The following is a 23,930-nucleotide window of genomic DNA, read 5'->3' on the forward strand; positions in this document are numbered from 1 at the left end:
ATTGCAGCTGGTTTCTAGCTGTTCATTAGCAGGGACACCAACATTGGTTCAAAATAATAAAAAATAAAGGTAAAGGTGGTCATGCTGGTATTTGGAACATAATACCTGGTTTCTAGCCGATCATTAGCAGGTGGACCATCATTGGGTCAAAAAACAAACAAAAAAAGTAGGTGGTCACGTTGGTTTTTGGGACATGGTAGCTGGTTTCTATTTGGTGAAAGCTGGTCATCAGCTGGTAGACCATCTTGGACAAGTAACAAATCAACAACAACCTGGTAAACCAGATCAAGATGCTCAAACTGTTTTGGGAACAATGTAGATGGACAAACAGCCATGGAACTGCTTGAACCGTGGAGCATGTTCCAAAATGACTAATTACTCACTTAAGAGTAAATATTTACACTGTTAATGGCATCAAACCATCTGTGTTATTTGTGTACAATACTGAGATTTTCTTAAATAATGTGTGTGCGTTTAAATGGATTAATCAACACAGGTATTTAGTTCTGTTAAGAAGCCTTTTCTCATAAACAGCAAACATAGTCTATAAATTACAAGCAAATGCAAATATAACTCTATTAAAGTGTTTTGTTTAGATACTGGTAGTGGTAGTGATAGAAAGTTTTCCACAGAAAAAAAGATGAACAATACTCTATACTGTATAATGTGATTTTTGGCTCATGAATTCCCAGAAATGCTTGTCAGTAGATGGTTGTTTTCGTTAGGCATGTACACAGCTCAAGGCTTGGCACTGCTTTGACTAAGAGGGTAAGGTCAGGTCAGTAACAGAACGGTGGTCTTTGATGTGGGCCTGCTTTAGCGTGATTTAAATATCAAACAAGCGGGGGCACTAGTGAGCAGTGGCCACCCATCATTTCCCATCAGCTGACAAGACAAACAATCTCTGTGCTCCACTAGAGGATTTAAACACTCAAACTCTCATCAGGTGCTAGAAAGGAAAAGTACAAGCCAGATTTTTGTGGAAAGGTCAAAGGAATTGTGTATGGAGTTATTTTAGATAAATCTGTCCAACATGTTTTATAAATACAAGAAATTTACAAAAACAAGTGACACAAAATTATTATAAAATGTTAGTAATGGTTCTTAAAGATATGTTTATATTTCTGATTTTCTTACATTGCATATATTTTTCATCTATATGAAGTAGTAAATTATGGTGTGAGGGCAGGTGAAGTATAATCTAATGTCATAATTTTGATCAAATAAAGAAAAAATCTGATTAAATGGTACATTTGTGTTAAAAGTGAAAATCCTGTTATTTAAAACATTATAGTTTGATGCTACAGTTATTACAAACCTGAAACCTGATTACAGCAGGATGTTTGGTTAAACTGTGCCTTTAATCAGCATGGTGGTTGTAACATAAAAAACAGATGCCATATTATAAAAAAATTTATGTTTGACATTTGCCATTATATTGGTAAAAGCAGGTATAATTCAGCTAAACAGAAAGTTGGGAGACTGCTAATCGCAGATAGATTAATAAACTCTGTAAGTCTGTTAAATAATTAAGGAATTTCTTACCAGGAGAAAACACCCATAAAGCCATCGAGGAGCAGGAAATATGCTCAATGTAAATTGGCAAGGAGGCGGAGTATGGAAAAACTTTAAGTAGGAGATTTGATTGCCCCAGGTCCTTTGGCTAGAGGAGCTCCTGTTCACTGTGTCTCTTTCTCCATAAACCTCAATCAGTCACAGGAGGTTCTCAAAGCTGATGGAAGGAGCTTCATACAACACTGAGCAGGACAGAAGCAGCTCCGAACACAGGTAAGACACATTCTATTACATATCATTAGAATCATTGTGTTCATTGGCACAATCAATAATTGGCAGCAAGAAATGCATTTATTTTAAGTGGCCTGTGATTTGTATTGAATAATAATGGTAATTTTTAAGATTTGTGGATATTAAGAACTGTAGATGTCAGATAAGAATAAAATAATAAAAATATATATTTTAAGGATCAATGTGTATATTTATTCATATTTATGCATGCTATTAATAATTTATATATGTGTGTGTGTGTGTGTGTGTGTATAGTTTATCAGTTTTCAATCAAAAAATAAATAAAGAAATAAACTATGATTTTTAGGCCAGTCTAAACAGAAGCTTTGTGTAAGTTTTACTTCATCTCTAATTAATGAAGAATTTTTTGGATGCTTCTGTGGTGAGCGCTTGAATATACTGGGGTACTTTTTAAACTGGAAACTGGCCCTGGCCCTGGCAGTTTTCAGTTGGCCTAAGTAAAGATTATATAAGAGCTGAGTCAAAGACATACAGTCCCAGTGAGAGGAGGACAGTATGGCTCTGTTGCTGCGGGACAGTCCCTCCGCTGATAGAAGTTTAAGAGCTTTTTCCAAAAATGCAGTCTTGAGCTCAGCCAGCCCAGCTCATTTTAGCCTGACATACATTTGAGAGGCTTGTATTTTATTTACACAAATTTGAGCAATGAATGAATGAAGGTGTGAATAAAACTGCATGCAAAGGCAAACTAACTCCGCTATTCTCTTTTTCAGGAAACACATCCATTATATCACAAATACCTGTAAGATAGTTGAGGGAGAAAAAAATTGCATTTTAGGATTTATATTATAAATTCAAACCATTTATTTGTATAAAAATTTTGACACCTTAATCCAGCATAAAAATGTTAATCTCAATAGTTTTTCTCCTCATTCTAAATCCTGTGCTTTCTCTTCAAGGCACACTTAGCGAGAATAAAAATGTCACTACCAAATCTAAGGAACACACTATTAGCCAAAATATTCCCAAACTAGTAACCACAACAATTACCACCGAAGTGAAAATCCAGACCCATGCTGCTTCTTCAAAAAGCACCAATCAGACTCTTCCTTCCATACCGAAGCCCGTTGTGGATAGTGTCCAGAAACCTGTGCCTACTCTTCAAGACACACTTAGTAAGAAGAAAAATTCTACTACTAAATTAAAAGGAGATGCTATTAATCTAAATGTTCAGAAACCAGTAACCACATCATCAAACGGCAAAATGAAAAACTCAAGTCAATCTACTTCCTCAAAAATTACCAGCACTAGTCAGACTCTTTCATCTACTGCAAAGCCTACTGTAGATGCTGTCCAGAATCCTGGGCCTGCTCTTTCAGGCAATCTTAATGAAAAGAAAAATTCTACTGCCAAAACAACTGCCAATACCGGTAGTCTTAATCTTCCAAAGTTAGGAACTACAGCATTAAATACCAAGCTAAAAGACCAGACTCATCCCACTTCCTCAAAAATGAGCAGCGTCAATCAGACTCTTCCATCCACTACAAAGTTGGTTGCTGATGAAATCATACTTAGCGAGAAAAAAAATTCTACTGTTAAGTTAATGGTTCAATCTATTAATGTTAATGTGTCAAAGAAAGTTTCTACATTATTAAACACCAAAACGAAAAACCAGACTCAATCTACTTCCTCAAAAATTAGCAATGTCAATCAGCGTCAAGACATCGTCCAAAAACTTGTGCCTTCTCTTCAGGACCCACTTAGTGAGAAGAAAAATTCCACTGTTAAGTCAACATCCCAAACTACTAAAGTTGTGACTACATTATTAAAGACCAAAATGAAAGACCAAATTTCCTCAAAAACCAGTAGAGTGAATCAGACTCTCTCATCATCTACAAAGCCTGATGTGGACACCATCCAGAAACCCATGCAAAGTGTACAAAACAAAGTTAGTGAGAAGAAAAATTCTACTACTAAGTCAACAGTCAATAGTGTTAATGTTAAAGCTGAGAAACCAGTAAATACATTATTAAAGACCAAAATGAAAGACCAAATTCAATCTACTTCCTCAACAACTAGTAGAGTGAATCAGACTCTTCCATCATCTACAAAGCCTAATGTGGACACCATCCAGAAACCTGTGCAAAGTGAACAAATCACAGTTAGTGATAAGAAAAATTCTACTACTAAGTCAACAGTAAATAGTGTTAATGTTAATACTGAGAAACCAGTAACTACTTTATTAAAGACCAAAATGAAGGACCAAATTTCCTCAAAAACTAGTAGAGTGAATCAGACTCTCTCATCATCTACAAGGCCTGATGTGGACACCATCCAGAAACCTGTGCAAAGTGAACAAATCACAGTTAGTGATAAGAAAAATTCTACTACTAAGTCAACAGTAAATAGTGTTAATGTTAATACTGAGAAACCAGTAACTACATTATTAAAGACCAAAATGAAGGACCAAATTTCCTCAAAAACTAGTAGAGTGAATCAGACTCTTTCATCATCTACAAAGCCTGACGTGGACACCATCCAGAAGCCTGTGCAAAGTGAACAAATCACAGTTAGTGAGAAGACAAATTCTACTACTAAGTCAACAGTCAGTAGTGTTAATGTTAATGCTAAGAAACCAGTAACTACTTTATTAAAGACCAAAATAAAAGACAAAATTTTCTCAAAAACTAGTAGAGTGAATCAGACTCTTTCATCATCTACAAAGCCTGATGTGGACACCATCCAGAAACCTGTGCAAAGTGTACAAAACACAGTTAGTGATAAGAAAAATTCTACTACTAAGTCAACAGTAAATAGTGTTAATGTTAATAATGAGAAACCAGTAACTACATTATTAAAGACCAAAATGAAAGACCAAATTTCCTCAAAAACCAGTAGAGTGAATCAGACTCTCTCGTCATCTACAAAGCCTGACGTGGACACCATCCAGAAACCTGTGCAAAGTGTACAAAACACAGTTAGTGAGAAGAAAAATTCTACTACTAAGTCAACAGTCAATAGTGTTAATGTTAATACTGAGAAACCATTAACTACATTATTAAAGACCAAAATGAAAGACCAAACTCAACTTACTTCCTCAACAACTAGTAGAGTGAATCAGACTCTTCTATCCTCCTTGAAGCCTACTGTAGATGTTGTCCAGAAACCTGTGTCTTCTCTTCCAGCAACAACTGGCGCAAAGAAAAAAACTAGTACAGAGTCAGTAGGTCAATTTATTCATGTTAATGCTTCAAAGTCAGTAAACACCAAAATGATAAACCAAACTGTTTCGTCAAAACCTAGTAATGTTGGTCAGACTCTCTTATCTACACCAAAGCCTGTTGTAGATGTCCAGAAACCTGGCCCTACTCTTCAAGGCACAATTAGCAAGAAGAAAAACTCTACTTCCAAGTTAACGACTCAAACTATTAGTCATAATATTCCCAAGCTAACTACATTAGTGAATACCAAAATGAAAAACCAGACTCATCTGACTTCCTCAGAAGCTAGTAGTATCAATCAGACTCTCCCATCTACCTTAAAGCTTGATGTGGATGAAAGCACACTAAGCAAGAAGAAAAATTCTACTGTAAAATCAATATCCAAAAATATTAATGTTAATCCGCTGAAGACATTAACTACATCATTAAACACCAAAACAATAAACCAAACTCAGTCTACTTTTTCAAAAATTATCAGTGTCAATCACACTCTAACATCCACCACAAAGCCAGATGTTGAAATCACACTTAGCGGGATGAAAAATTCTACTGTCAAGTCAACACCCCAAACTATTAATGTTAATGGATCAAAACCAGTAAATACATCATTAAACACCAAACCTAAAACTAAAACTCAATCTACTTCCTCAGAAATTAGCAATGTCAATCAGACTGTTGCATCTACCACAAAGCCTTTGGTCAACAGAGTCCAGAATCCATCTAAAGACAAACCTGCAGAGAGTTTACCAGTTAAGGTAGTCATCACTGAGGGTTGTGTTCCTCAGGAATCTCAGACAGACTTAGGTAACGGAACCAAAATACGAGAAACAGAGCTCAGTTTGAATCCCGGATCTCCTCTGGTAATGACTCATCACATCAACCTGGTTCAAGGAGCCTGCACAGGAAGCTGTGACACTGAGATGGTCAAACTGAGAGACAGAGTTGAGTTTCTTGAGAAGGAGATGGCAGCGATTAAAAAAATGTGTAAGTAAAGTTATACTGTACACTAATAAAGATCTTATTCATTTTTAGTTAACCATAATAATGGCATTGATAAATGGTAAAACAAACATTAGCAATCTGAAATGTGTGTAAAATTGTTTAACAGAATATAATTCACACACTATATCATCTATCTTCAGGTGTTCAGTGTTCAGGAGAGCAATGCCCTAAAAACTGTAGTAGCCAGGGCAAGTGTGAAGATGGGAAGTGTGTATGTTTCCAGGGCTTTAGTGGCCCAGACTGCAGTGGCAAAACTTGCCCCTCTAACTGCAACAAAAAAGGGAAGTGTGTGAAGGGAAAATGTGTGTGTCAGACTGGTTATACGGGCCTAGACTGTAGTAACGGTAAGTAAGGCATTTGAGAGTACAACATTGTTAAACTTTAATGTCAATTGGAATGGTTCACTACAAAATGAAAATCTGATAATAATAATGTACTCATGGAAATGTTGTTCCAATAGGATTGTCTTTCATAGAGCATAAGAGAATTTTATCAGAATGTCCATGCTGCTGTTTTCCATACAATCAAAGTGAATTGTGAAGAGGGGCTGTCAAATTCCAAAGATTAAAAAAGCATGATGAAAGTATCATAAAAGTAGTTCATAAAGACCTGTACACTATTAATAGTCTTTTTAAGCCTTATTTTGAGAAACAGATGGAATTTGAATGTAAGATGATCTACTTGAATGGTGCTTTTTATAATTTTAGAGCTAAAAAGTAAATGGTGAGCAGCAGACTGCGTGAGCAGGGTGGCAATTTCCCCTCCATGCTCCAAGCATTCAATAATCACTCCGCTCCAGGTTCACAATTTCCCGCTCCTCACTCCACTAATCAGAAACACCACTCCGCCTTAGCTCTGTAACTTAATTATTTCACTATGCTTTGGCTTACTTGACTGTGCAATGTTTCTCTCTACTATGCTGAAGCTGAGGGTAGTTACTTCAGACAAAGAAAAAATATGCTGTAGCATTTCTGTTTTTCTTCATTCCTGAGTACATGCACGTGATCTGTACATTATGTGCGAGCTTGTGTGCTCTGTCCGTTTGCAGCAATGTAGCAGCACATTAGTTTGGAGAAGAGATTAACAAACTGTACAATTTACAACATGCTTTAACCTGCCGCACTCGTCCATCGCCATTTTAACATAGCTAACTAATTATGTTAAATGCACGAGTTGGCATAATTTGTTCTGGTGACGGAGTTGTTGTGGAGCATTCTCGGAGCAAGTGAAAACCTCAACGCTCCTCGCTCCAGGCAAAAATCATGCCTCTCCACTTCTCGCTCCGCTCCCACTAAAATTCAAATAAACAATTTTGTGAATATTTGCTAGCAGTCTGTTCTGTGTATGTGCTGAAAAATAAATTGTGTCCTGGCTGTAAATAGGGGGAAAACTAAGTTGATTTTACTGATCAGACTGAGCACCACAGAACTCTGCTCAGAGAAATAGACCTGAAAAAAGGGGGGTTATAATAATTAATATTGGGAAATATTTCCAGCACTGAAGAAACCTGAGCGTGAAGTTAGTCAAACACCTGAGTAACTTTGGTTTTGTGATGTTTCACAGAACCAAGAAAAGCATTTGTAATATTAGTTATAGTAATAAGACTGATTAATCCATACTTGTGCAAGCTTTCTGTTAACAGCTGTTAGTTGTTGCCTGTGTTGGACAGAATGTTTGTGAATTTGGGGACAGAGCAATAAAGGCAAGGGTGTGTTGGATGTGTCAGTTTCAAATATCAACATTTTTTTCTCAGAAATCACTTTATCAGAACATGGTCCCAAACCATTTTCATTGTGAGAAAAAAAGAGCAGCAGGAACATTTTGCTAAAAAGTTTGTGCTGCATTTCATTTTGGGCTGAACTATTCAATTAGGAATGTATTTAAGTCTCTCTCTCTCAATTATTTCCCCAGCTGTTGACAAGAAGATCACAGTTACTGTTGAAACAGTGGCTATGAAGATCCCCACTGCCAAACCCAATACAAAACATGCGAAGACAAAGCCAGACAAGACCATATTCGTGAAAAAGACAGAAACCACAGCCAAGCCAACAGTGAAGCCAAGTCCAACCGTGTCTCCAGGTAAAGCCCAGTCCAATACCACAAAGGGAGACAAGGTTGTTAAGACTTCTGGACAAGATCTGCTAAACCATCAAGGTAGAACACGTCAAGAGGAAGCAAAAGAAGGCAAAACAACAACCATAAAACTAGAATTCGACAAACAATCACAAACTGATCTCACTGACACATCCAAGAAAAATAATCTTAAAGATGAGCCTGTCTATCAAGATGAGACTCAGAGATCTGGAAAGAAAGTTAATGGAACCTCTAAAGTTTCAGAGAATGTGTTTAAAGGCACCAAAGAATTATCTAATCCAACTGTGCCCAAGACAAAGGTCACTATTAGAACTGTAGGTGATCAAGCAAAAGAAAGCAAGACTATTAATGTTACATCTATTGGAAAAGAAAAGAATCTATTGCACAGTAATGTAACAATTCTCCAAGCAGAGAAGTCATCTGATAAGCATGTAAATGGGACAAGTTTTGAATCCAAAATTTATAGAAAGCATTTTAACAAAACTATCAGCAGATTATCAGTCATTGGATCAGTTGAGGTTCATAATATCACTTCTACTGGTTTCATCGTGTCTTGGGAAGCTCATCGAGACATGTTTAAGAACTTCACTATATCAAGAAGGCAAATCAGAGGAGGAAATGATGATTCTGAGAAAATTCTGGATGGAGCAGAGGCTGTAAATGTAACAGATGTCCAAAGGCCCAGTTTAAACAGAACATCAACTAAAGTCCAAAGTAGCAAACCTGAAGATAAAACTGTGAAAAAGTTCTCCCAAGTTCTTGCTGGTATAGCACGGTCGTATCATTTCAAAGGCCTTCAACCTCAAACACGGTACTCGGTTTCCTTGTTTGGCTCTGGTCTTGGTGTACGATCCAAAATTCACCACCTTACATTATCCACAGGTAGGTTTCCCATATTTCCTGCTTTGGTTCACTGCAATAAACACCAACGAAGAGCATTTACCCTCCTGCGGTGTGCTGGCAGCACTTAAGTATGCTTAAATCTCTAATGAATGCATGTAATACAGTACCTTGTGCATTTTAAATATTAATGTTGGCAAGACCCACTTACCCTATTTTAGTCATAAATACAAGGCATGAGTTCAGTGACATCAGGAGCACAAACCAGCCTTAGATTTTCGTTGGCTGTCAACTTAACATAGAATTTCCACTGTTAAAATTAATGATGTGTACTGTATTGGTGGTGAATGGGGATATTCAAAATTCACCATTAAATCATTTTAAGAGTGAATGCACCAATTGATTACTTGAATGATATGGCATATTTACGCAGGAATATAAATGTCTCAGAACTCTTAAACCTACATTTGTGGTGATATTTTTTAATGTCACTGACTTCAGTTTAAACTGCACCAAATTTGAGATTTTCTTTGACTGTGCTTTATGAATTTTTGACATTTTTTCCCCAGGCCCTGAACCACCCACTGACTTGATGTTCAGCAATATAACAGAGACTTCCTTCTCAGTATCATGGACAAAACCTAAAAGCATAGTAGCGGAATTTAAAGTCACTTACACCAACATTGTAACTGGTACTGTACATGTATTTTGAGTTATCCTACTTTTCTGCTATGACTATTAAATGCAACTGTGTGCACCCTCACATGATGATTTTGATGATTTTACTACCTTTTTGTACTGCAGGTGAAAGTGGCTCCATGTCTGTTGACTCCCAGCTGTCCCATGTTCTCCTATCTAAGCTCTCTGCTGGCTCCACCTATGATATTACTGTGAGCTCAGTTCAGGAGACACTCGAAAGTGAGCCAGTCACAGCCTCTGTCACAACAGGTGTGAAGAATGCTTATTGTTTTTTCTTTCTTTTTACTTGATGTTATGGTTGATGCAGATGTTTTGGGGTCACTGATGTCTCTTTCACATTTCTATAAATCCTAGTGCCAGATTCTCCTACTGAACTAAAGGTGGTGAACATCACAGACACTAAAGCTCTGCTGGTATGGAAACCTTCACAAGCTAAAGTGGACAGCTACATACTCACTTATGGAACTACAAAATGTAAGTGCAGTCAGGCTTATAGATTGCTGGTTTTACACTAAACTATCATTGCTTATTCATGTTTTTTATTATTATTAATGTTTTTGTTTTTTTTTGCTTTCTAGCTCCTAATGTGACTATCACAGTGACATTATCTGGCAGTACTGTGGAGCATCAACTCAGAGGACTCCACAGATCTTCTTTATACATGGTGAAAATCAAAAGTCAAGTAAACCGGCTCCAGAGTAGCCCAGTCTCCACAACCTTCACAACAGGAAGTGGTGTGTGAATGGTCACAATTCTGTTTATTTACCTCAAGTTGACTAAATGACACAAAACCACTATAGAAGTAACATAAAAGTCATTTTAAAAGATTATAATGTTGAGACTGATAATAACTAAAAGGTCAATATTAAAAGTCGGTATCAGCCAATATAGGCCTAATAACATACAAAAATATGTAGAATCGGCCATATCTTGTTTTTATCCTCTTTTTCATGCCTGTATGTTTTCCAGGAGTGAAACTTCAGGTTGTGACTCCCGATGAGGTGACATTTCACTCAGCTGTGATTTCATGGAGGGCACCCCGTGTGGCTTTCAAAAGTTATAGGCTCACATACCAACTGAGCGAGGAAGTCAAGGTGATTATATCCATAACTCAATAGCACCCGAGACAAATTTAACAACCTTCCCACAATTTCCACTGACCCTCTGCTTTGAATTAACAGGAGGTGATTCTAAATCCATCTGTGACACGTTATGAGCTGAGTGGACTGGCAGCCTTTTCAAACTATACTGTGAAAATAGATGGAGAAAGAGATGGACAGTACATCAGTTTTGTCTTTGCTGAATTTACCACTGGTGCGTAATGTTCGGTTTCATAACTAACTCAGTTTCACCCCTGGTTGTGTTCTATCTTTCATAGATTTGATTTTCTTTATTCTTGCTCTGTAGCCCAGCTCCCACACCCATACCCCACAGACTGCTCAGAGGTACAGCTCAACGGGATGAAGGAGTCAGGGGAGGCTGAGATTTACCCTGAAGGGAAGGATGAAGAGCCAGTCTGGGTCTACTGTGACATGGAGACTGATGGAGGAGGCTGGACAGTAAGAAACAAAAGCCTGGTTTGATACCTATAGTACACCCACAGCTTTCCCCATGAAACTGTTGTTGAAGCATGACATATTTAATGTTTGGATCATAATTTTTTATTTTGTGTCAGGATAGTATGTCACAAAACACTGTAATTAAAAAGAATATATTTTAAAAAGTATATGGTTTTTGAATTTGAGTAAGATTTTGCTATTTTACAATTGCAGGTATTCCAGAGGAGAATGGATGGATCTACTGATTTCTTCAGGACCTGGAGAGACTACAGTAAAGGCTTTGGTTCCCTAAGTGGAGAATTCTGGCTGGGTGAGATTTTTCAAAGTCATTGTATTATTTTTTTTTTAGCAACCCAAACATATATACATTGAATATATTTTCAATTTCCCAGGTTCCCACCTAGGGAATATCAGTTTAACGGTTTCAGGGACTTTGAATTACATTTTTGCACCCTCTCTCAACAGGAAATGACATCCTTCACACTCTCACCAGTCGTACACCAATGAGCCTGAGGATTGACCTGCGTTCAGGAAATGACACAGCCTTTGCTCATTATGCCAACTTCAGCATTAGCTCAGAGACTAACCACTATGAAATTGAGCTGTCTGGATACTTTGGCACCGCTGGTAAGAGAAAATATAATACTTTGTAAGAAAAAAAAGCTGTTTTTGTATTAAGAAAGACAACCTGACACTAGCTATATTTTGTCTGTTTGCAGGTGATTCCATGAAATATCACAACCGCCGTCCATTTTCCACCAAAGACAGAGATCCAAACACTCTTAGCATCCACTGTGCTAAGGCCTACTTGGGAGGCTGGTGGTATAAAAATTGCTACAAGGCTAACCTCAATGGCCTCTATGCCTCCTACTCAGACAATAAGGTATTGCATCAGTAAACATCAGCGTTTCTGTAGCTCAAATAAAATACAATGTTAAGAGCATCAAACTATAGCCATTATAGAAGCACCAGTAGGGCTTAAACCATCACCCGATTTCTGAGTATTTTGTTCTTGTCTCTTAGGGTGTGGTGTGGATAGACTGGAAGGGCAAAGACGCATCCCTCCCATTTACTGAGATGAAGCTTCGACCCTCCTATAGCAGTCAATTGATCCCGACAACCCCAACAACCCAAGGTTAAATCTACAGAGTGAATAGTGCACAATGGTGCAAATACACTGTACAAACTTCTACACACTGCTACTTCAATATTGTATATAGGTTAACATAAAATACAAAACAAGCTTTACAAAGTAAATATGCAAACAACCTCCAACCAATCACAACAACTTTTGTACGCAAGTTTTTTTATATATATTTTTGTTATGTTCTGTAGACTTTACGCATGTTTCGATGTACTTGTGTTAATGGAGGTCCATCATAGATATTAACATTTCCTCTACTGGAATAATATGCACTGTCTTGATCTATTGTTACTATTTTTTTTTTTTTTATCTTTTAACAAATTTGGTTTCCTCTCTATGAAATTGATTTATTTTGATGTTGTAACCATGTAGACAAAACCAATAAAACAAAGTACTAACCAGTCCTTGACTCAGAAGTGAGATTTTATGTATTATTTTTAATACTTCTTTACATATTTATAACATTTTCATTATATTTACTAAATTTGTTTGCTGTTATGTGTCAATAGGCTACATGTAAATAATATAATATTATTTATAAATCTTTAAACGTAGAATTAAAACCAAATAACTTTAAGAATGTATTTGCTTGTGACAGTAGACAAATTTATGTTAACATAATGAATCGAATGATTCTATTGGTGAATTATTACAGCGTGACTTTGTTTTACAGGCAAATCCTTTTACAAATATCTAGGTTCGGCTAAAACAGCAGTTGAAGACTGGTTTAACAGTTGCTCCATTCCTGTGCAGAGCTGTAGGCTTAGATTGTGGTTTGGCTACAGACAGGATTCCGCCATACCTGACACTACACTTCTTTGATTGGTTTTTCAGGGTGGCAACTGTATTTCACTATATTCCTGAGCTTATGCTGAATCACTGCTTTATTTACAATGAATGGGGCCTTTCCATCCAACACTTGTGGCATTATATCATCATGGAGCTCGGCAGTAAAGGTTGTACAATAGCATGCACAGTAACTTAGTGTTAGAGTCCACTTCCTTTTTTCGACTAAATACAAACCTTGTTGGTTATAAAACCAATGGGGATTTGGTATCCTGTTATATCATTTATTAAATCATAATGTTAGTGGTTCATTCTTCTTGCTGTGAGAGCAGGGCGGACTGGCCATCTGGATGTTCTGGAGAAGTCCATCCAACGGCCACCGGCCTGCGGACTCATAAAGTTACGTTGACAGCTGACAAAAGGGGGCGCTAATCCAATCTATTTTCCTTATAAGAAACCGAAACTGCTGTATATGGCTTAACTCTCTCTGCTCTGTTCAGTGAGCGATATATGATGTTGCTTCTCTAATTTTACATGCAAATATAGCCAAAAACATGTCACATGAATTGTTTTTGCTTAAGTCATGTGTTATTTGATATCATCAGATGACAGCTCGATTTAAAATCAGGGTTTCTGTGCAGATTAACATCTTGGGAGAGCTGGTTGAGGTCTCAAAGGGACACATTTCGGTCACTATTTCATATTTATCTCATTGACTGACAACAGAAACAGTAAATTACATAAATGAAACAGTTTTATTGAATATTTGGCTAAATTAAAATCCAGTATGTGAGCACAGAGAGGCAAACAAATGTTTGACGACAAGGCATGTATATGCTTATTAGTGCATGACTTCATCTACCGACGTTTAGTGACTTTTCAGACTGGTTTTAGCTACTTTCCATTGAAAGAAGTTAGCAACACTTACACCAGAGTTGCACAAATTTGTCAACAAAAGCTTTTTGCCAAATGCATGAAAGAAACGTTTGCACTGAGCTGTGTTCTTAGGGTTTCCATGGGTCTTTAAAATGTCTTCAGTTCAATCTTTTAAATTTAAGGCCATGTAAACTCTTAAATGATACAGAAAATCTTAATTATAAGAGTTCTTAAATTTGGGGATGTTTTGAGAATGTTCTGTAGGTCACTAATAAAACAAAATTGGACCTCAGTACATTTGTTTGTTGCAGATTTACAGACAATGCAATTGAGATGTTTATTTGTTGGGGCGATATAGCTGTGAACTGACAAAAAAGTTTCCCTTCTGAAATACTATATCAAAATCCCTGGACACCCCCCAAGTCCAAACGTTCACTGCTATTTATTACTCCACATTGTCTGACACAAATATTCCATTCATTTATAAAGAGAGAGACAGCAGTGATTCTACAATGGGTTACATTTGAGAGATAGGCCTATTGAGTTAGAAAACAGGGTAAATGAAATCACCTATAAGGTGATAAGTCTGATTAAATGACACACAGATGTGAATACTCAAATTCTGAATTCTGAATACTCAAATTCTGTTGTTTCAGGTTTCTAGATTTTAGGTTTATGTTTATCACTGTCAAATTATACATTTTGCATTCTGCTCTCTTTATATAGATTTAAAGTATTTTAGTTAATACAGTAATACATTTATTTCAATCCCTAACTTAAAAAAAAAAAAAAAAAACATCACATAATTTGTTATGGTTTTATTGGTATTAATGAAAATTGTATTGGTTTTAATGGAAACTGGACGCCTTCTGTTGGTGGCTTTTGTTAAAACCAAAAAATCATAATGTAATGTGTCCCAAAATACACTACAGGATACCATTATTTAATGGATAAAAGTTAATGGTATTTGTAGTGGAAATCTTTAGAATGTCTGTGTTGGTTTCTATTGTTTTTGTCAGCAGGGTCACCATGCATTTTGTGATGTTATTTGCCATAAATGTGACAAGATTGCTGTAAAATTGTGAGATAGACGTGACTGTTTTAGTTGTGGTGGGCCTATTTGGGAGAAAATCCAAGGCCATTTTTCACTCCCATTCTGTCCCTGTTTGAGAGTAACATTGAGATCAAGGCCAGGATAATATTTCCCTATCCTTGATGAGAGGATAAATCAAGAAACAGCACTCAATCATGTGGACTGGAGCAGGGTTGGAGAAGGAAGATAATAAAAGGGGGGCAGAGTAAAGGAAAAGCATTCAGAAATTTTTCAGTAAAGAATCAACAGCATGTGTATCTCAGCGGTGAGTGTGGTGCTGTTACTTTTCATTTTGTGGATGCTTGTGGTCAAGCTCTGCAGACAGGCTGACAGCCAAAGTGATGGAGATGCCAAAGAAAGCAAGCAACCAGAAGGTAGGAGGTTTGAGCAATTTAAAAATATGTCCAGTGATAACCTGAATACTAGAAAAGTGAAGAAAGTGATTGTGATCTTCGAGAGCTCTGGTCTGGTTTAACATGCATGTTTCTTTTGACTAACTTAGCGGCTGTACCCAAACTCCTGCATTCCCTCTCTAAGCGCTTTTTTGGCAGTCTTTCTCCCTCTCTTTCTGGTCCTCCCTCTCTCCCTTTGCTGGGCAACATGCTGGATCTTGCCCAAGAACATCTACCCATCCACCTGACTTCACTGGCACTTCGATATGGAAATATCTATCGGCTCAACTGTGGCAGCACAAGTAATTATTATTTTGATTCCATTTCCATGATAGCAAAACTCATTGCAACTGGTGATATGAGGTCATATTATGTAAAATTAAGCAGAATTACATAAACTTCACTAAATAGAGGAGATCAGGACAAGCTGTCACAAGGCTTATATGTTAATAATAACTATATGGTTTTGAATCAATATTTTTTCTATAGCTGCTGGGTTTAAAAAAAATCAACACAAAACCGCACAGGAAGAATTTTGTGGTTCATAAATGTCTTGCTCTTTAAATTGACCTAAATTTAGCATATATCAGGCCGATTAAAGACAAGGAACAGTGCATAAAGCAGCAATAAAATACATTTATATTTTTTTAGATGATACAAATATGACTTTACTTTCAGATATTTTTGTAGTCTGAGTCTCCATTAGATCATTAAAATCTGTTCATGTCTTTTATTGTTTTCTGCAGCCATGGTGATTTTAAATAATAGTGAGATCATCCGCGAGGCTCTGATTAAAAAATGGTCAGACTTTGCTGGGAGGCCTCATTCTTATACCGGTAATTTAGTTCTATCACCTAGCTCATCATGTTTATCTTTTCATAAGACAGTCTGTATATGATATCTTATATGTGTTCCTACTTGAACCTCAATCTTAGGTGATATAGTATCAAGCGGAGGGCGATCCATTTCTCTGGGTGATTTCAGTGAGGGATGGAAGGCTCACAGGCGTGTGGCCCATAGTGCTCTGCACCGCTGCACAATGGATTCCCTTCACTCTGTCATAGAAAAGCAAGCACACCATCTCTGCCAGGTATAGGACAGACACATACACTGATACATCCAATGATATCATGATGGACACTGATTGTCACAGGCTCAAGGTCAGAGGAGCGAGAAAATGTGAATGCACAGTTTAGGAAATGACAAGCACCCTCTGACACACACACACACACACACAAACACACCAATATTTACTTAGCTATCTAAATCAGTAAAAATAATGATTATGTTTTAGAAAATAATGAAGGGGTTGTGGGGGGCCAAAGGCTTTTTTGTGTGTGTGTGTGCGTGCGTGTGTGTGTGTGTGGGGGTGAAGAATGTATGGTTTCGTTGGGATGAACTTTGATCCCTTGTGCTTTGGAAACAGGTGTTGCGGGACTACAATGGAAAAGCAGTGGATTTATCCGAAGATTTCACTGTGGCTGCGAGTAATGTCATCACAACACTAACCCTTGGCAAAAGTGTAAATTATGTTTAAACATTATTCTCCACAATATACTTGCATGTATTCTTAATCTTACAGACTCACTTGTTAAACTATGTAAAATGTACCTTGTGACAGTATGATAAGAGTTCAGAAGATCTGCAGAAGCTGCAGGACTGTCTGAATGAGATTGTGTCTCTCTGGGGTTCACCCTGGATCTCAGCGCTGGACTCCTTCCCTCTGCTCAGGGTAACACATTTGATTTAAGCCCCAAAGTAGCTGGGTTTTAGAATTCATTTGACCCAGCAACCCTTTCATTTGCAGCCTTTTTAAAGATTTTTTTCCTCATAGAAATTACCCAACCCTCCATTCTCTCGCCTCATGAAGGAGGTAGCCAGACGCGATGAGCTGATAGGGAAACACATTGAGGATTTCAAGGTAAGAATGAATGGTCAAATGATGCAAGTAATGAACAAACATAGATAACTAAATTTGCAGAAATACATCTAATCAAGTATCTTTGTGATGCAGAAAAATGACCATAAAAAAGGTGGCACAGTGACTTCCTCACTTCTGCAGAGCTTGGAGCAACCACAAGGGGGAGCCAGTCAGATGGTGAGGAGCAATGAAACATATCTATTTGAACAACGCAAGGGTTGCCAATCCTGCCACTAAAGAGCCTTGCATGGACATTTCAGACTAGGGTTACTCTAACTAAAAAAAAAATTAAATAATAAAATTAATTGTCCCTTCATAATGTTTTTCTAGAAACTCAGTACGTATCATCATAAATGATACAATGTCATTAACCTATAAATAAAAGCAAATATTTTTGTCTCCTCTACATAGACTCTGACAGAAACTCATGTGCACATGACCACAGTGGATCTGCTGATTGGAGGGACAGAAACTACTGCTGCCTTGCTCAACTGGACTGTGGCCTTCCTTTTACACAGACCTGAGGTACATTTTTCTGTAATAAGTGTCTTCCTTCAAGTAGGGGTGCTCAATCCTAGTCATGAGAGGCTTCCGCACAGGAAGTACCTTTTCATAATTACTTCATAATTACTAGAACTATTGGCAGAAGTACCTGCTTTTTAGCATCTTCACACTGGAGGAACTAGGAATCATTTTAGTTCTAGGTACTCCATTTTGGGGTAGGCAGCTAATCCAGCTTCATTGTACAGGCCCAAGGTTCAGGGGTTTCACAACACTGACTATAAACCAGTGTTCCTCAACTACAGTCCTTGAGGCCACTGCACAGCAGGAATTTAGCTCAAACCCTGATCAAACTCCCTTACCTGTGGTTTTCTAGGGATCTTGAAGACCTTGATGAGCTTGCACGGGTATGTTTGATTAGGGATGGAGCTAAACTCTTCAGGGAATTTGCCCTCTAGTGCAACAGTTTGTAAGTGTTTTGTAAGCACGTGCTCAAGTTGCGTTTGTTCTCGTGTATTGCATACCTTTGCAGTTTTGGTTTAAAAAGTAGTAAGGCGCTGCCAAAGCCATGTATAATACTTATTTACCTTGTGTCCAAGTACTTGTTAGAAGAAGCAGTCAAGCAGCAGAAGTGGACAGCAGTTTGTAAGTATTTTGTATCTTTTCTCATTAGATTTTAGTGCAGTTGTCATTGCTAGGACGTTTTGCTTACTGTGTTTACTGTGGTAAATGTGTGCTCAAGTCGCATTTGTTCTCGTGCCTTTCGCATGTCTTTGCGGTTTCCGTTTAGTAAATAGTAAGGTGGGGCCTGATGAATTCAATTACATGGAATCTGGGGAGTATATATTTGCTCAGTACACCGTTGCAGCTCTCATGTGAAGACCGACGAGTGTAAAGACCATCGACTCTACCTTGAACGACTCTACTGAGCAAGGACACCAACAAGGCACTTGAGTATTGCCTTTTTCCCTTTCTTTACCTTCTGTATAACTCATAACTTGTTCTCATCTACTTGTTCTAGTCAGTGGTACTCAATATGCTTTTAAATCTCTACTATTGCTACCATCACTCGTAAATCACACACTGTACGTTGGAGGCAACATATTCCTAATAATCTTCATACTGTCCCTATGTCATCTACTACTTCCTCTACTAACTCTTTATTCCAATTGGGTCTCTGGAACTGCCAGGCTGCTGTAAATAAAGCAGACTTTCTTTCATCTATTGGTACTCATTCAAGTCTCATTCATGCCCCTAACTGAGACTTGAATCAAACCTTAGGCCCTTTCCACTATTTCACTTTTTTTCACACCTCCCGCCCGGTTGGGACGGGAGGTGTGCTACAGGTTGTTGACAAACGCATGTCTACTACAGCTACTCACAAATCAGGTAACCATTTGGACCTTCTCTACACACGATATTGCTCAACAGACAACTCCTTTGTTACACCGTTGCACACCTCAGACCACTTCCTCACCACTTCTAACCTCACACTAACTCCGGACACAACACACACACTCCTTCTTTCGGCAATTGCTACACTCTTCAACTCATACTGCTGATTACTTTACAGTATTCTTCATAAATAAAACAAGAACCATCAGCGACCAATTCTCCACACCACAAAACTTCATAAACACAAATACTCACTCTCCCTCCTCTTTATCTCCATTCTCTGATGCAGATGTTTCCAAACTTATACTTTCCAATCATCCAACTACCTGTCCACTTGATCCTATCCCCACTCACCTCCTTCAGGCAATTTCTTCTTCAGTTATACCTACGCACACTCACATTATCAATACCTCTCTTCACTCTGATACATTTCCCACAATGTCGGGTAACCCCTCTGCTTAAGAAACCCTCTCTAAATCCAGCGCTTTTATAAAACTACAGACCGGTCAGTATCCCTTCTTCCATTCATTGCAACTTGAGCAAGTTGTTCAACCAACTATGTTTCTTGCTCAGAACAACCTCCTGGACAGCAACCAGTCTGGCTACAAAAGCAGCCACTCAACTGAGATTCTACTGCTCTCGGTTACTGAAGCACTGAGACAAGCAAGAGCAGCTTCCGAATGATAGTATACATCTTGCTGGATCTGTCTGCTGCTTTTGACACGGTTAACCACCAGATCCTCCTGTCCACCCTCATGAAGATGGGCATCTCAGGAACTGCACTCCAGTGGTTCAAGTTAGAGGTCTCAAGCCAGTCGGGTCCCAACGAGTCCATTCGGGCCCGACTCAGGCCATTTTACATACAGCACACACAGGCTACTGTATGAAGTACAGTTATAATGATTATATTATAAATATTATACATCGCATACGCAACGTATATATGCACACATTTGCATACAGGTGACAGTTGACAATGCAGAGCATCAAGGAGAAGTTGAAGCATGGGTAGTTATCAAAAGTTCCCAATGGTTTGTGAAAAGCTACAGTTTGGAAGAGCTTTGAATTGATTACCACTACAAACAACAGGCCAGTTGGTCATGTGGATGCTATGGATTATTTTTCTTCACAATGTGCACAAATAAACAGTGAATGATGACCACCGTACATGCCTACAGTTCAACAGATTTATAATTTTATAATATATTTTTATTTAATGTTAGCCAGCTGGTGAAAAGTTCTTTGAAACATTGTTCTTCAGTTACTTAACATCAAAGAAAGGTAGGCCATAAATCTTTATTTACTTATTTGCTGCTGGATTACTTAGCTTGGCTATATTATCTACTGCATGGATATGCTTCTCTGTAATGGACAGTCTGTATTGATATTTGTGTGCATGATTGTCGGTGGTGGTAGTTATGTTTGAGGCCTATAATAAAAATTTACCTCTTAGCAGCCATGTGTGTTTGCGTATAGCATAGATGGCGCGCATCAGAGCGCACGTCAGAGAGATATTGATGTTTGTCTCAGGTCGGCATGAATGTGTCAGGGAGAAATAGTAAGGGGATATTTGACATGTGTCACAAGGATAAAGTTGCCAATCCCTACTTGCCATCTCCTCATTAGACGCGCCTTTAAGAAGTACATCTTTACGGATTATAATTATAATGAAAGCATTTTTGTTTTCTATACATTTTATTTCGTTAAGTACTAATTTTAAGCTTTCTATAGATATATTTTTCATGTCTGTGAGGCATGTATTCAAAGCGCATCATGTTTGTTGTCTTTATTATATAAAAGCACAATGTTTTGTTGATATTGCGAGTGAACAAAAATAAAAGTTGACCCTTTTACAGTTACAAATAAATTACTCTTACTCTTAAATTACGGCATATTCCCGGAAAAGATGCAAGTGATCACACCGGTGCCTTCTCCATGTCCTGCAAAGTGCGCTTTAGCTTCTACCTACACAAACTATTGGATATAGCGCACATTTATCTATGTTTAACGTTTAAACATTGTTATATGCTTGAACTGTTTTAGTATATCTAAAACAGTTACATAAATTGATCAAACATATATGATCAGCTACTGTCTGCTGCTGGCCGCTTGGTGATTACTTTAAAAAACAAAAACATATTTAACAAACAAAAAATGCTTCAAACGTTTTTTGAAGTTAACTTAATTAAAAAAATATATTTTTAATAGCTGAAACAGTAGTATAAGCTGTGTAAGAAGACTGGGAAAAAGGGCGGGCTCGGGCGGGGCTCTGGCTGGTAATCCTGATAAACTGTCGTGCTCAGGCCGTGCTCTGGCCTGAGCATCTCGGGCCAGGGCCGGGGTCGGGCCTAGATTTGAGGTCCGTGCAGGGCTCTAGTTCAAGTCTTACCTCTCAGGTAGGTCCTTCAGGGTGGCTTGGAGGGGTGAGTTTTCTAAATCACAATTTCTTGCTACTGGGGTTCCTCAAGGCACAGTGCTTAGGCCACTTCTCTTCTTGTGCAGTGAAGTGAAATAAGTGCAGTCAAGACGTACAGTTCTGACCTCTCAAATTGGAACAGAAACCTTCTGTTGCTTTATATGAAAATAGATATGAAAATAAAAACTCTTGCCGTTGCAAGAGTTTTTTGGCACACGTCTGCATGACATCAGAGCAAGTCAGATGTAACTCGGACCTTTTTCTAACCGGCATGCATCTCACTGTGATCACCAGTGATCCCGCAAAAAACTGTTTGCTCAAACTAAACTTATGTTTACTTGGGTAGCCACTGAAACTGGCTTCTTGAAGTAGGCCACAGATCAACAAGTGTATAAAGAAACATTCAGTAAAAGCAAACCATGTTTCCATTCTCGTTCCAGGTTCAGAATAAAGTGTATGAGGAGCTGTGTGGTGTGCTGGATGTGCGATACCCTCAGTACAGTGACCGACACAGATTGCCGTATCTGTGCGCTCTAATCAACGAGATGTTAAGACTTCGACCTGTAGCTCCTCTCGCCGTACCTCACAGAGCCATTCGAAACAGCAGGTGAGCATCAGTGAAATCACAGTGCTGTGATTCTTCATGATTAATTTCAACTGCATGCATTACAGAAGATTTTTCTGAGATCTGACTGAACTGTTCTTGACAGATCACTGTGTGGTTGACTAAAGAAATTGACTGAGGCTTTGTTTGGTAAAAATTCATGCATTTTAGACCTATCAAACTGCACACTCAAAATCAAATCCTATGAAACAAATTCTTTCATTTATTTTGCATTGTCACGTTTTTTTTTTTTTTGGTGTAAAATTGAGCATTGTGGCATAAGAGACCCAAATGTGTGAAAGTTTAAGTTTTCTTACATTTGAGCTGAACTTTGTGCATTCTGAGATTGCTTTTGGTACAAACATGCAATGATACCTTAAAATTTTGCCAAAAAAAAGTCATTTATGACGGCATAATCAAGACGCCTACTTTTTGGAAGAGCCTCTTCTTTGAAGGCATCATATCCTAATGCTGGAAATATGTCCCTACACTGAAATGAAGTTGCCAGCAACTTCTGGACCACGCAGACTTTAACAAAGATTTAAACAACTGTCCTGCATTAATTTGTAAATTAGATTCCTGTAAGAAATTCATACAGTCCTCTGTTTAGCATTGCAGGCCATTTCATCCCCAAGAATACAATAATCATTCCTAATCTGTATGGTGCCCACCATGATCCAGAGGTCTGGGATGATCCATACAGCTTCAAACCAGGTACAAAACCACACATTTTCCATCTTTTTATAATTAGCATATTTGCATAGTACATAATGTAGTGCTCTTTAACTGTGACAGTGAATCTTATTTATTGCAGAACGCTTTTTGGAAGGTGGGGGTGGTTCCCTTCGTGCCCTGATTCCTTTTGGAGGAGGGGCCCGACTGTGTCTGGGGGAGGCAATAGCCAGAATGGAGATGTTTCTTTTCACAGCCTATCTGCTGCGAGACTTTAAGTTCCTACCTGCCAGTAAAGAGGAGCCTCTGCCTGACCTGCGAGGTGTTGCCAGTGTGGTTCTTAAAGTCAAACCGTACACTGTTATAACACACCCAAGAGAAAAGTAATTGAGTCCTAAAACTCCTAAAATAATTTTTAATTATCCCCAAGGTAATTTTTTTATTTTAATAGGTTTTTGGTTAAATTCCTGAAATAAGGTCTGTGGTTAACACAAGCTCAAGATATTTTCACATTTTATTCTACAACACAAAGTGCATTAGTAATACCCTACTCATGATTTTTTCTTTTTTAGCTTTTATGTGTCTTGCAAAAAGTAGTTGCTAACAAATGGCGAAATGGGACTACAGAGGTTGTCAGGGACATTAAATAGCATCACGCCGAACTAGAAATCTCATCAAATATCCAGTCCCCTTTTATACTCCAACTTTTCAGCTTGAAGATATTAAATAAAGACTGCAAGAGCTGTCGGAAACTTAAAGGGATACTCCACCCCAAAATGAAAATTTTGTAATTAATCACTTACCCCCATGTCGTTCCAAATCCATAAAAGCTTTGTTCATCTTCGGAACACAATTGAATATATTTTGGATGAAAAATCGGGAGGCTTGTGACTGTCCCGTTCACTGCCAAGTAAAATGCCAAACACTGACAAAGTCCCGAAAAGTATGAAA

General features: G+C 37.9%; 2 protein-coding genes across 2 annotated transcripts; both read left to right on the plus strand.

The window, feature by feature from the left end:
- The first annotated feature begins 4,494 nt into the window (after window positions 1-4,494).
- On the plus strand, window positions 4,495-12,592 carry tnxba (tenascin XBa). Its single transcript, XM_026284381.1, has 14 exons — window positions 4,495-5,969; window positions 6,128-6,331; window positions 7,899-8,963; window positions 9,491-9,613; window positions 9,726-9,869; window positions 9,975-10,094; window positions 10,199-10,354; window positions 10,590-10,714; window positions 10,802-10,934; window positions 11,028-11,179; window positions 11,393-11,489; window positions 11,645-11,806; window positions 11,899-12,062; window positions 12,203-12,592. The coding sequence occupies exons 1-14, from the start codon at window positions 4,631-4,633 to the stop codon at window positions 12,317-12,319; spliced, it is 4,101 nt and encodes a 1,366-aa protein (XP_026140166.1). The 5' UTR covers window positions 4,495-4,630; the 3' UTR covers window positions 12,320-12,592.
- Window positions 12,593-15,281: 2,689 nt separating this feature from the next.
- cyp21a2 (cytochrome P450, family 21, subfamily A, polypeptide 2) lies at window positions 15,282-23,366 on the plus strand. The gene is made up of 12 exons (XM_026284382.1): window positions 15,282-15,452; window positions 15,581-15,772; window positions 16,217-16,306; window positions 16,406-16,560; window positions 16,897-16,992; window positions 17,092-17,202; window positions 17,305-17,391; window positions 17,485-17,568; window positions 17,803-17,916; window positions 22,144-22,310; window positions 22,918-23,021; window positions 23,122-23,366. The coding sequence occupies exons 1-12, from the start codon at window positions 15,329-15,331 to the stop codon at window positions 23,364-23,366; spliced, it is 1,569 nt and encodes a 522-aa protein (XP_026140167.1). The 5' UTR covers window positions 15,282-15,328.
- Window positions 23,367-23,930: the final 564 nt, after the last annotated feature.

Source organism: Carassius auratus, chromosome 16 (assembly GCF_003368295.1).
Source record: "Carassius auratus strain Wakin chromosome 16, ASM336829v1, whole genome shotgun sequence".
NCBI lineage: Eukaryota > Metazoa > Chordata > Actinopteri > Cypriniformes > Cyprinidae > Carassius > Carassius auratus.